Source organism: Ceratotherium simum, chromosome 6, assembly GCF_057802395.1.
Source record: "Ceratotherium simum simum isolate JZ-2026a chromosome 6, ASM5780239v1, whole genome shotgun sequence".
Taxonomy (NCBI): domain Eukaryota; kingdom Metazoa; phylum Chordata; class Mammalia; order Perissodactyla; family Rhinocerotidae; genus Ceratotherium; species Ceratotherium simum.
Window position 1 is genome coordinate 80,664,027 of NC_141905.1, and position 14,014 is coordinate 80,678,040.

Below are 14,014 nucleotides of genomic sequence, written 5' to 3' on the forward strand. Positions count from 1 at the left end.
TCTGCTGGGGCTTTGGGGGGAAAAAATAAAATAAATAAAATCTTTAAAAAAAAAAAAAAAAAAAGAACAGAAAGTGCCTCTTTGGAAGTGCTCTGGGCAAGTCGACTTGGCCCTGCCTCCAGAGTCCTCCCATCTGTACAGCAGGGACCCTTCTCAAGAGCAGGGCTCAACTGCCCTCCTCAGAGGGATGCAAGGACTCCTAAGCCAGCAGTTCTCAACCTTGGCCACATGGGAACCCTCCCGGAGATTTTAAATCTCAGATGTAAGGCCCACCCGCAGAGATTTTGCTCTACGTGGCCTGGGTGCAGCATGGCAGCAGAAGGTTTAAAGCCCCTGCCCAGGTCATCCTCATGTGCAGCCAGGGTTGAGCATCCCAGCCCTAAACCACAGTCTCAGCTGCTGGAAATCACGGCAGCCTGGTGTCAGCTCCACCCTGTCCAGGACGTCGTGTGGATGGTGGGTCCCTACTCCCAGGCCAGGCCACCTTCTTGGAGCCCTCTGTGCCCAGGATGTGCCTTGTCCCGCAGCCTCTGTCCAGAGCCCTATCACCCACAGCTGTGCCTCCTGCCTCTGCCTGTCACCACCTGACCTGTCTTTTGCTCCCAGACTCACCTGTATACATTTGCCACCCACCTGCCTGGGCCCTGTAGGCTGTCACCTACCCCCCTGCACACCTGCCATGGCATTTGGCTCTGCCCACCCACTGCATGCTACTCCCCTGAGAGGCAGGGTCTCCCCTGAGCCACATGGTGATGCTGTCTGCCCCTGTCATCTGCCCCAGCCCTCCCCTGCTGGAGCCCCAGCATCCACAGAGAGACTTGTTCCGTGCTAGCCACATCCACACCGATTCACTGATCACATACAGAGCCTGGCCTTGTGCTCAGAAAGGGCCATTTCCTCTTCCCTTGAAAGGAGCCCATGGCCAGGAGTCAGTCTGGATATGGCGGTCATCTGTGAGGGATGGCTGCTTCCTGAGGGGGAGGGGGTATTTCCAATGACAGAGAAGATTCAAGATGGAGTCTGGTGGGCGCTAGTTCCCCTTTATAAAGGTAGAACCATTTCTAACACCTCTCTGTATCCCCGGAGCCAAGCACAGAGCCTGGCTTTGGGCCAGCTTCTGATGGAATGAATGAATGAATGAGTGAATGAATGAACCCAGGGTTCTGTGTTGGTTCCCAGGCACTGGACATTCGTGCAGTTCTTAGATGACAAACCTGCTGCTTTGTTCCTCTGATGTATACTTCACAGCCACGTGTCAGCTCCAGATCGCAGCTTCTCCCACATCTGCTCAGATCCTGGGCCTGGTGCTTACGTTTCACTGCATTGTCATTGTCATAGGGACAGACTCGCTATCACGGGTGACCCTCAATACTTTCCTGGATCATCCAGCCTGAAAGAGCTGAGTGAGTGCGGGCAATGATGGAGAGGATACTGGAAACAGCTAATGCCCCAGGGACCCTCGCTCCTCTGCCCCTGCCAGGACTCAGGGGTCACCCACACCCTGTGGAGGTTGAGATTTCTCACCGCAGCGCTTCCAGGCTCTCAGTCAGCCTTAGTCAGCTGGCAGCTGTGGCCACGACCCTGTTGGAATTATCCGTCCCCTCGTCCTGGGGGCTCCCCTGCAGCTGCTGCCCCCCTGGGTCTCACCCTGCTCAAGTCACACCTCAAACATGGGCATTGCCAGGGCGGTGTGCAAAAGCTCCCATTCTTACCAAGACTGATCTAGGGGCCCACGATCTGGCTTCTGTCCCATTTTCCGGCAAATCCACTGCCTCCTTAGAAATCACATCATCCTTTTGTTTCTTCTGAGACCCAGTGTCACCTGTTAATCCACTTCTCCCTGGAGACCACATGCAAATAGGCCTCCTAGTGGCCTAGTCCAATGCCCCAGAGATCATGGGGGCGCTGAGGAGGCTGCTCTCTTCCCTAAACCCCCAGCCCACAGTTCTGGATATGACGTCAAAACCAGAAGGTGCACAGATTCCTGGAGAAATAGAGGCAATCACTTTGAATTTTAAAATTACGATGCCGTTAGCATTCTGGTCTTTCTCTAGATTTCACACTTCCTGCTTTAGGCAGAATCAAAACATGCCCAGGACAATGGAGGACACCTTATCTATTCCCTAGAAGCCACAGGGAAGAGCCCCTGCCCTTTGTCATTCCTTGTGACAGCCCACTCTACTTGTCAGATTAATTTGAAGGGATCCAGTGCTTAGGTGAGCCACTGGAAACAATGACCAAACGGACACTTGCTTTGAAAAGAGTCCTTTATTCAGCTTGTCCTCTAAATGGAAAGGCTAAGATGTACACCACAGGCCTAAGAAGCTAGTTCATAAAGGTCAGAAGAGAACGTCTACCTAGAGAGAGCTCGGCTGCTACTAGTATCCGGCTCACGGCTGATGCAGGAGTTTAAACACCGGCACCTGCTTGCCTGACATTTAGTCTCAGCCCCGAACCTGTTTCTGGGAAAACCTGCCTCCATCTTTCTGCACCCCCACCTCGACTCCCCCCCACTGTGTGCCTGGGCCGGAGTGAACAGAGTGGAGGTGCAGCTGGGTGCCAAGCTCTGGGCACGCATCTCTTCCTCCCTCACGGGTCCCGAAGCACACGGGGTCGATGTCTGAGCGCTGTGTGCGTCCTCCCGGCTTCACATCTTAGAGCTCAGAGGCTGGTCACTGGCGGCGCGGGTGTTCCTCCCCAGGGTGAAGGCTGCCACAACCAGGACCACGACCAGGAAGACCCCAGCAGAGATGGCAGCGCTGTGGTAGCTCCCCTGCGTGCTGGCCTGCTCCTCCACATCAGCCGGCGGGGCTGGGAAGGAGAGGGACCAGGAGAAGAGAGTCAGGATCAGGATGAGCCCAGGGGAGAAGACGAGGGACAAGTAAGGGTGGTGGTCCCAGGGCAGGTGATGCCAATAAGAACTGTTTGTCTGGTAGGAGGGGACAAAGGAATGGGAGAGACAAGTGCTGAAGGGGAAACTGAGGCCAGACCCCAAAGGGCAGCTGAGGGTCAGGCCAGGGAGATTCAGTGTCTTGTCAGCCAACGGAGCCGGAGGAGGTTTCTCAGCGGGAAGTCAGAGCTGGGCTTTGGGAGATCAGAGCTGGCTTGTGGCTCCTGATGGGCAGGAGGGGAGATAGCTGGGGCACTGAGACCAGTTGGGAAAAGGGTACAGAGTCGCAGGCAAGAGGTCCCCAGCCCCCAGGCTCCTGCAGTGTCAATGGGGAGAGAAGAGAGAAGAAAGAAGCGAGCAGCATCCCCGTCACCCATCACCCTGCCCCGCCGTCCTCCTCTCTGTAGCTCCCACTCCCAGCAGGGTTGCCGTGCACTCGGCTTATTTGGCTTATTTCTGAATTGTGTTCCCTCCTGCTGGAGTGGCAGCTGCACGGGGACAAGGATTTTGATCTGTTTCTGTTTGTTTAGTCGTTCGTCTCCTGGCATGTAATAGGCCTTCAATAAATACGCATGGAATGAATGAGCGAGGAAAGAGCCTAGATCACCCAGATGTGGGGAAGGGCTGAATACAGGACATGAGGAGAGAGACTCATCAAAGATGCTCCATGGGATGGAGGCCAGTGACCGAAGGTAGGGTTTGTGACAACTACTGCTAGCCCACACCTGCCCCTGTCATCAGTGCCACCACGTCTCTTGACCTGGGTCTGGCCAAGACCGGAAATCCCGGGAATCACTCTGCAAACATTTCCTCACCCACACCCACAACAAAACAGCACAGCGGGAAAGATGATCCCCATCCTAAATGAGCACAATAGAGCAGACTGTCCAGTGTCCAGCCCTGTGAGCAGTCAGAATAGATCAACCCTGCCGACACCCCCACGGCCTGCCGGACCCTGATGTCATTACCCCTGGGACTAACTTGTTGTTATTATCATCATGAGTAATAATGTTATCACTAATGTTAATATCAGCGACAATAACAATAGAAACAAAAATCACCATTCATTGCACCCAATGCCTCGTACCAGGCAGAGGCCGAGGCCATTTAACTAATGTCATTTTTTGTAACTCTCTCAACAGTCCTAAGAGGTAAGTGTTAACGTTTTTGTTTCACAGACGAGGAGCTTGAGGTTCTGGGAGTTCAGACCCAGAGGATAAAGGTATCAGCTGTCTCTGTCTCCCAGGTCAGAACACTCATGACCAAACCCTACACACGGCTGCCCCACAGACCAGGAGCCCTTGGAACAGGGTGGGAATCAACTCTGTATCGCCCGGCAGAGCACAGTGTGCCTGGCACACAGTAGGTATCCAATGTGAGGTGGAACACAACACCAACAGAAACACCCTGAGTCCCCATGGGTCACAGGCCTGGGCCCTGGCTGGCAGTGTGGTGGGAGGGCGGCCACCTACCCAGGCTCCTCTCCTTGGTGTGCGGGCCCTGCAGTCGGATGGGCCCCAGGACGACGTCCACCTTCTCCTGGTAGGAGCCCACGTCCCTCTTGGCCCTCACCACGCAGCCTCTGCGGCAGCGGGAAGAGGAGTCGTATGCCTTGCACACCACCATCTTACACTTCAGGTACACGGAGGGGAAGCGGTTCACAAAGTGGAAGGAACTGAATTTGAAGCGGGCGATGTGGGGCGATGGCGGAGCATAGGATTGGTAGGTTTCATCCTTCACACACCTGGAAGAGGAGCAAAGTAACCCATGAGCTCTCACCAACGCACTACACTCCTCGTGACGTGGATGCGCCAGGAGTGGAACTTCACAGCGCGGCCTCGAGGCCACGCCTCTTGCTGCACCTCACCTTCCTTCCTTCAGGATGTGTGGTTCAGACATTGACTGCCAGCCCTGCGGGAAAATCCTGGCAGTCTGGGACGTCAGCAGCGTCTTAAAGCAGCAAATCAGCCCAGGGTGTCCACACAGAGAAGAAGGCCCCATAGCGCACAGTGGCTGCTCAGTGACCCTGTGCTCAATGGCCCCAGGTAACCCAGGTGAGTCAGAGGTAGCAGGGCCCAGAGAGAGGGCAGGAAGGATGACATTTCCTGCCCTTTCCTAATCTCAGGGCCAGGCAAGGTAATCCTCAGCTGCTCTCTGGCATTTTTGGTGCCCACCCTCTCCAGGGCTGTGTCTCCTGACCCACCTCCACTTGCCCTGTGCCCTGGGCAGCCGTACCTTCCCCATGGGCCTGAGTACTCTCCAGGACCCCCTACCCTAATATCAACCACCTCCTCAGCCCCTCGGGCACCTCATCTCCACCGATGTTAAAAGGAAAATAATCTAAGAATCCACTGAAAGAGATTTCACTAAGCTATGGTGAGGGTGCATCTCCCAGCTACTCCCAGTGGAGAGAGCGGCTCGCGCTGGACTGTGTGCGTCTCTAACGGGAGGATTTCAGGTGATGCGGGAATGAGAAGAGCAAGGAAACTGGCCCATGGGGTTTGGGTGGAGATTTTTTGCGGCAAATGGGAGCTGTCACCAGGGCAGCCTGGCTCTGCCCGGAAATGTGACCCAGGGTCCATCGCTGTCTTCCTTCTGCCTTCGAGAGCTTCCTTCCTCTACTCTCAACTTGCATTCAAATACCAAGCTCTTTTTTCCCCAGCAGTCACTTTAGCAGCAAAGGTGGAAGAGAAAGGACCCAGAGACCCTTTAGGAGGTGGGACACTTGTAAGTGAGGCCAGGGGAACTCAGGGGCTGCAGTAACTGCATTTCCCATAAAACCACACCAGTCAGGGCAGTCTCTGTAGCCAGAGCTCCGTAACCCCGGCTGCACTTCAGAGTCAGCCCAGGAAATTTTTCAAAACAGATGTCTGTGGGCCAGTCCTGTGGCTTACAGGTTAAGTGCACGTGCTCCGCTATTGACGGCCCAGGTTTGGATCCCGGGCGCGCACCGACGCACTGCTTCTCTGGCCATGCTGAGGCCGTGTCCCACATACAGCAACTAGAAGGATGTGCAACTATGACATACAGCTATCTACTGGGGCTTTGGGGAAAAATATAAAAAGGAAGAGGATTGGCAATAGATGTTAGCTCAGAGCCAGTCTTCCTCAGCAAAAAGAGGAGGATTAGCATGGATGTTAGCTCAGAGCTGATCTTCCTCACCAAAAAATAAATAAAATAAAATAAAAATTAAAAAAACAAAACAAAAACAAAATATAAGTCTGAGCCCCACCGCAGGCCAGACAGACAGAACGTGCAGGTGGGCCCAGGCATGGCTGTGCTTGAAGCTCCAGGTTACTCTAATGGGCATCCGGTGGTGGAGGGCCAGGTGTAGCTAATGAGTTCCTGTGCTCCAGGAGCAGTGGGACATAGCTACCCCCACAGGCACATCACCCTCCCCCAGAAAATTGCATTAGCTCATGTACATATATATGCCAGAATTGACAAAAACTATTCTCTAGCAAAGAAGAACTAAATCACTCACTCATTTGCATTAATCTCAGTCATTTGACATAAATTCAGATATCATGTTGTTACTATTTGTAGAAAGAGGAGCTGAGTAAGCTTCTCCCCCATCTTTGCTGCCAAGGGGCTGCTGTGAATTGAACCAACTGCATAGACTGTGAAAAAGACAAGCCTCAACACCCAATTACTGAATTGACACATATTCAAACCGTGCCTGGGAAGAAATGCTGTTTTTTGTATCTCAGGGAGGTGTGAAATTTACCCTCCCAACTCTAGTTCCAAGCAGAGCCCTTACCCTGTCAGTACAACTTCCACATGAGGCAATTGTTACTGAGGTGCCAAGGTCAAATTATAAGCCAAGAAATGGTGTACACACCAATGGACAGAGACGGAAGCGTAGGGATTACAGGTGCACACCCAGGGGCCCTAGGACCCTCCATGAGCTCAGAAGAGGACAGGACTCACCAGTCCAGTCATCCAGGGAAGCAGGACTATGGTGGAGCAGCCCAACCTGGCACCATTGACCCAAGCCTGGGCACCACTGGCCTCACCTCTGCATCTCTTGATGGACCATGGACTCTGAGAACGTCCACTCTCAGCTGATAGAGGTCAAGGGACCTTCTGCTGCCTTTGATGCAACATTCCTTGTGGACCCCCAGCTGTGCATGCTCTTTGCCCAGGGCCTACCTACTCTTTCTCATTTACTCCTCCCAACAGCTCATGATGTGGGCATCGCTATGCTCACTGGATGGGTGAAGAAACCGGTGCAGAGAGGTGCGGTTGTGTGCCCTGAGTGATGCAGCTAAAGTGTGGCAGAGCTGGCATCTCCACCTCCATCTGCTCCAAATCAATGCTTTTCCCACTACACGCATGTCTTTTTAATACTAAGGCTTGCCTGGAGTTTGGTCACCGGGGGTCTAATCCCAGTTTACAGCTAACCTGATTGGTGACCACTTGCGTCATTCAATTCTCCAGACACTCATCCCCCTCTATGTTAACCAGAGATAATAATCTGACTGGTTAAGCTTCAGCTACTGGGACAAAAATCTACATTCCTTGAGCCTTTGGGCTACTCGTGTTTGAGTTACCAGGTAAAGGTTGAAGTCCACCCCACGAAGACACTCCTTACCCACTCCGGATTAGATCATAAGTCAGGGATGTAGAGTCATTGGAATATGGTGACGCCACACAGGTGTCCACAAATAGGTCCAGGGAGGCATCAGAATGGAGGATTTCAGCCTGAAGGTACAAATTCTGGTTTAGGTCCACATAGTATGGGCTGCTGGTCACGGGATACAAGAATGAAGAGGATGTGTAAAGGGAAATGTTCACATCAAAATTGCCATACTGGACTTCCTTGACCTCGATGGTGTCATTAGTAATGTACATTGTGTCAACCCAGGTGTTCTCGAGCATTCTGCAGTTGACGTGAATGTGGAGGTCTTTCTTCCTCTTGATGATGCCCCTTGAAACGGCTGCTTTGAGGACGTTGGAATAGGTGATGGTATCATTATCTACCTGGGAGAGGCAGGCAGGAGAGCAGAGTCAGGCAAATGTCACCTGCTAAGGAAGTCTTATTGGTGATTTTGGTTAGAATAAAAGGGAAGTGACTCAACAAGACTTCAAAACCCTCCCAGAACCACACAGAGATGGCATATGCCTACTGCCAGGGTTTCCATTGCCTGGGATGGACATGCTGCTTAACTAGCAAGACTCCTGCCTTTCACACATCCCCTTTCCTCCACCATAGGAGGGGGGACCACAGTGTGGGCCAGGTGTTGGGGCCTCCTGGGAGCTGCTGCTCATGGGAAGATGGATGTGTCTGGACGATCCCTTGCCCTCACGGCTCAGGGCCTTTCTTGCTTGTTCTGTTTCATTCTCACTGCTGTTGGGAGAAATCGGTCATGTACTTGTGGGTGGGGCTGGTGGGAGTAGTTTCCACTGTGCTGTTTGGAAGGGTCAGTCGCTATTGCAGCTTGGTGTCTGAAGATGCCAGAGCCGGAAGCAACAGAGGTCTGGAGTATTGGTGCAGCAGGTCTCTGGCCTCTGGGGTAAGGACTTCCCCAGAGGCTCAAATGGACAAGCGGGCGGGCCATTGCAACACTGGAGCACTTCCTGTCACAATCTGCCCTTTCACTCCCTGAACCACGGCACCATTTGCTACTGTGCCTTTCACCAAATTCATAAGAATGCTGGTCTCTCACGCTGTTTGGCGTGCCTACCATCTCATGAGTGACCTTTCTGGGGGTGAGAGCCTGCTCCTGGTGGTCTGTGAGCATCACAAGGAAAGGATGATGTCTAAGCATCTCTCTTCTCCCAGGGCTTGGTATAGTGTCAACAACAGCGTCAGTAGCGTCAATAAATATCCATGGAATGGATGAAAGGTATAGGGGACAGAGGCCCCGCAAAAGCACTGTGACGAATGAAGGATTGAGCCGGGAGCAGCCATCCCAGATGCCAAGAGGACACAGGCGACCAAGGCCCCTGGAAGCTCCATGGTCATGATCATCTGGCCCCAAGTGAGGTGAACACAAGTGAGGCATCGCCAGGTGGAGACTGGGGGGATCTCTTTCCCTCCCACACGCAATGATGATCAGAAGCAAACCTCTCCTAGCCAGGTGCGAGTTCCCACAAGCCATGGGTGCTTTTGCAAGAAGGAGCACAAAATAACACCATAATGGCCTACACAGAAGTCCTAAAATGTAAAGCAACCTTACTCTAAAAAAAAGAAAAAGAAGAGACGTTTGTCAGTCGCATTTAGTCCTCTACGCTGTCGAGAGCTACATCCCATCCCTGGCTGTTTGGGAGATTAGACAAGTTCCCTTCTGGAGTCACACCTGTGCAGCTGAAATACAGTTATCCTTCAGAATGGGGTGTGTTAGGGAGGCTTTCGCTTCATGTCTGCAGTTGCAGAACCCAATTCTGAATTTGTCTCTTCCAGAAAAACACGTGAAAAGAGAAAATTGCAACAAGTAGCTTAAAGTGGTTTTGTGCCCTCTCGTCCCCTGCCCTTCTCCCTGATCATTGGCTTCCCTTTTCTCCCTTCCTAGGGCAGAAAGAGCTCCCTTCGGTTCCAGGGCCAGCCTGGCCTGCAGGGGACACCAGAGCCCACAGGTTGGACTCAGGTCTGGGAAGGACCTAGAATGGGCTCCGTGCCCTCCATCTACTCATGGTAAGCACACTATATTTTCTGCCTTTATGTTTTCTTAAGAAAATTTTTGGTTTTATATTTGAGTGCCAATGGTTGTCACAATAAACCATATAAATGTCACCTTGTTACTCCTTCAAACACAAGCTGAGGCGCCTTCAATTTAACTCTGTACAGTAACGAGTTTTCTTAGAATCCACAGGTCTCCATGGTTTCTATGGACAAGCTAAATTCTGAATCCACTCCAAACAATGCCCGTGGAGTGCAGGTTTATTTCTTGATCATAGGAAGCAGTTCCAATTTTAGATTAAAATTCCTTATTGGCCGTCTGCTCTGTTTGGAAGGAGCTCACTATGTCATGGGAAGATGTGCAGTTAAGTCAACTGCTGTTCCCTTGGAGCCCTGGACTCTTCCACCCTCGCCTCCCTCTCATGTGGAGGGATACCTCATCTATTCAGCCACATCAGCCAACATCTGTCAGACACCTGCCAAACGGGACACCTGCAGGAGTGGTGGAAAGTTCTGGCTATGGGTCATGCCATCCCGCCTTTGAATCCTGGCTCCACAGTTCAGGATCATGTGACCTTGGGCAAGTGGCTTAACTTTGTAAGCCTCCATTTCCTCAGGATTAAATGGGAACAAAAGTCACCCTGAGAATTCTGACAGTCACAGAACTCTTAGTTCAGTGCCCGGCATACATATTAACTGTTAATAATCCGAATATAAAGGCTTAGGCTGCACACCAGGGGACTGGGAGTGTCAAAGACAAATAAACTATTGGCCCTGCCCCTGAGGCACTCTGTTTGGTAGGGGCTACAGGTATTTAAATAAACGGAGGAATAAGAATGTGGCATGTGCTGCCCATGACCAGCCAAGTTAGAAGAACCAGGCTGGGCACGTTGCTTTGGCGGCTCCTAATGGAGATGAGGGAACATCGATGGGGTGGCTCAGATGTCAGAGTCTCCAGGCTGCACATTTGGAACCAGGAGGGGTGATCCCCTTTGGTAGACCGATTCCCACTGACAAAACTTATGACAAACCAGAATCCAACACGATCGATTTACAGGGCCGAAGATGAAAGCCAGGTTGATTAGAACATTTGCATGGTGTATGTACCTTCTCTGCATGTTGGTCTTCCTAATCCACTAGGTTTCTCTCAGAAGGTGACCTGGTGTCTGTAAGGACTAAGAAAAGGGATCCGTGTGACCACAGTGGCAATTGCAGACCCTCAGGTCCAGGCTCCCAGGCTGACAGGCCAATCTGGTGCTAAATGAGTGTCCTCTTCCTCTCACAAATTCTCACGTGTCAAAGATTCAGGAAGGACCTTGCCAGGTAATGAACAGCATCATCTTCGCACCAGCACAGTGCCTGGGACTCAGCAAAGGCTCAGGGTGTCTCTGGTGAATGAAAACTGAGGGCCTCGGCCTGCGTGTGCCACCCATTGTACGTACTTGAGCATTTCATGTTGTGTACTTACTGCAGGCGTAAGCCAAATAAAAGGATTTGCATTGTGTCTGTGCCCTGACAGACAAAATCTGGAAATGACTACTTAGGTGTCAGCCAAAAATGCAGAACTTAGAATGGATAATTTAAAATAAATTTACATAAAATGACGCGCAACCATTCTAAGTGTACCATTCAGTGAGGTTGGACAATAATCACCCCCACAATGAGACACAGAACATTTCCATTCACGCAAAGGGCTCCCTCTGCCCCTTTGCATTCCATGCCTTCCACCAGATCGGCTGTCCGTCACTATCCATTTATTCTCCATTTCTAAATTTTACAGAAATGGAGTCACCGAGCAGGTCCCCTGGTGCGTCTGCTTCTTTCACTCCGCGTAACGTTTCTGAGATTCTCAGAGTCTGGCGTCGGCTCTACCACTTCGTGGCTGAGCGGCCTTCGGTTTGACCCCTCGAAGCCCAGCCTCCGTATTTTTAACGTGGGATGACAATGACAGAGGACTTGGTGGGGTTTGGGGAGTGTGACATGGACTAATCCCACTGTCTGTGCACTTGTAGGGTGACCAGCATCCCAGTTTGCTCAAGATTGAGGAGTTTCCTGGGACACAAGGCCTTTCCATGCTAAAATCTGCCAAGTCCCAGGCAAACCAAGGCAGTTGGTCACGCTAGAGGGTGACAGCTCAACAAATGGCAGCTGCAGAGGCTAATTTACTGTGAAGCTAGTCAAGCTTAAGCTTCAGCCCCCTCCCCGCAACGCGCACAGGTTCTTCCAAAGCAATCAGCGTATTGGCACAGCCAGGTGTTTTTGTAAGATTTATAAAAGTGAGATATGTTTGCATTCTTCTGCTTAATGAGGCACCCGCCTCTCTCATCCACCCCAACCCCAAAGTGTGTAAGCTTCAGGCCCTACAAAACCTGGAGCTGCCCCGGGAGCTGCTATCACTTTTGCTGACACGAGTGGCCGCCTGCCAGGCACCCTCTGTGCTGGACAGTGCTGGAAAAGCTGCCTACTGACCTTCCTTCCCCCTCCTTCCCTCTCTTTGGAAGTGGCTGCAGCCACGTCATGGCACCAAGAAACAGATGTATATCTCCTCCCGTATTATGCTTTGCTTATACAGTAATCATGTCTTCTGGTCCCCAGAATTCAAGAAGCACAGTGCACATCACTATAAGAAAGCTTGCTCAGCGGGAGACAGGGTGGGAAGCCCCTGGCTTACCTGCTCGAGGGTGCCGCAGCCTGAGTAGGGAATTGTGAATGTCACCTGGCTTGACGTTATCTGGGGCCGACACTGGTAGCTCCCATTCCAGCTGAGAATGACAAGGTCCCCGGCAGAATAGCCCAGGGATTGGAGGTAGCTTCTGCTCACGCTGGCTTGCATGTGATTTGACCGACAAAGCAGCTCTGGTGGCCAAGGGCAGAGAGTGCAGTCAGTCAGCGCCCCCGAGTCCCAGCAAGTGCCACCAGGAGCTCCTCCCACATAAAGGTACAGAGATCAAGATGGCTGACAGTCTGCACCAGGATATGCATCCCCACTACCCAACAGTGGAAATATGGCTGAAGTCGGCCTCATTCTCGTGAGAGCCCTGTGAGCGCACAGGGACTTAGGATCCCTCTGATGGGGATATGGAGGCGGGAGGTGAGATGTTTTGCCCAGTTACCGTTTATCCATAAAGTAAAGTAACACTCCAGTTGAATTGTGGGCATGTGAAATAAGGTCCTTTGGCTCCAGGAGCAGTGCAGTGCTCAAAATCCTGACTGCAGAAGGGAGCTTGGACACCACCTTGCCCAGTCCCTGCCCATTCTGCCAATCAGTCCACTTAACAGCTCAAATCACGGCCGTTAGCCTCTGCTGGGGGTGGCTGAGTGACCAGCTCAGTCCATCTTCAGACAGCAGCCAAATGTGCTGGGCGTCAGGACATGGTCCAGCGTCCCACACTCTGGGAAGGTCACAGGCCTCAAGGTCACCTGTGCCCTTCGCACCATCTCACTATATGCTGAAAGCATCATCCTGCACCTTCTACTTAGTCTCTGATGACCACAGTAAGGCCAAAACACTGCGCAGCGGCTAGTTCTGGCCCTTGACCTCGTTTCTGGGCAGCCAGAGTCCCAAGACCCACTGCTCTTGGCCCCTTGGTGACCTGAGAAGGCTGCTCTAGCTTCTTTTTTCAAGCCACAGAACGGTTGAGCAGCAGAAGGCTCGCAGAGGTGCCCCTACTCCCGGCGAGCCCTCATGCAGGGGACTTACTGGAGCTCTCATTGGAAGGACTAGAGTAGAAGTCGGCCTGGAAGCCTCTTCCTGTGACACTGCCGTCGCTGATGAAGCGAACAGACATGAAGTTTGACGACGAGGTGAAGGAGCCCCTTGACCCATCACAGACGCGTGCGACAAGAGGGGAACTGTAGTCGGGACCATCAAACACCTCGACGTAGTCGTAGTTACAGCCGCCGTCAAGCCTGCAGAGACAGAACACACAGCTCTGGCTTCACTCTTAACCAGGATTCGATGCAGGGGGTCAGATCTCAGGGAGGGGTCGCACCTCTGTGCCAGAAACTCTGACAAAAGTAAAAGGGAAAGGAATAGATTTTCTTAAATCTAGCAGAGATTCATCTTCCCATGACCTCCGTGCAGGGGTCTTAGTCCTACCTTTTAGGGTGCCACTTATGAAATCTACAGCCTGTCTCCTGACAGCCCTCTGTGTCATAAAAGGGAGGGATCACAGGCTGCCTTAGATATTTTCTTCAATCAGAAAGACCCCAGTTTCCCAAAGAATAAAATAAATATCCAGGAATTCATAGTGACAGAAATAAATGATTGAACAAATAAACATCGGGCAAGTCAAACAGCCTCCCTGAAGCCCCAGTTCCTTATTTTCAATGGTGAAGTAATCCTATCCACACATACTGACGAGAGCTGGTGTGAGGCTCAAATGAAACAGTAAATGGAAAAGGGCCTCATAAAGTGTCACAAATGGTGGGGTCCTTGTTACTAAGATGTTGGCTAAAGAACCAGGGGTGGTCAACCTTCCTCCAGAGAATTTCACAAGTCC

At 51.9% G+C, this 14,014-nt stretch overlaps 1 protein-coding gene across 1 annotated transcript in view; it reads right to left on the reverse strand.

Annotated features, from left to right (window-relative positions):
• Positions 1-2,647: 2,647 nt before the first annotated feature.
• LOC106803222 (scavenger receptor cysteine-rich domain-containing protein DMBT1-like) overlaps positions 2,648-14,014 on the reverse strand; it is a 66,700-nt gene continuing 55,333 nt past the window's right edge. Inside the window, 5 exon segments of the mRNA XM_087432923.1 lie at positions 2,648-2,811; positions 4,363-4,634; positions 7,485-7,873; positions 12,184-12,368; positions 13,213-13,421. Of these exon segments, the coding sequence (XP_087289049.1) occupies positions 2,648-2,811; positions 4,363-4,634; positions 7,485-7,873; positions 12,184-12,368; positions 13,213-13,421 (1,219 nt within the window).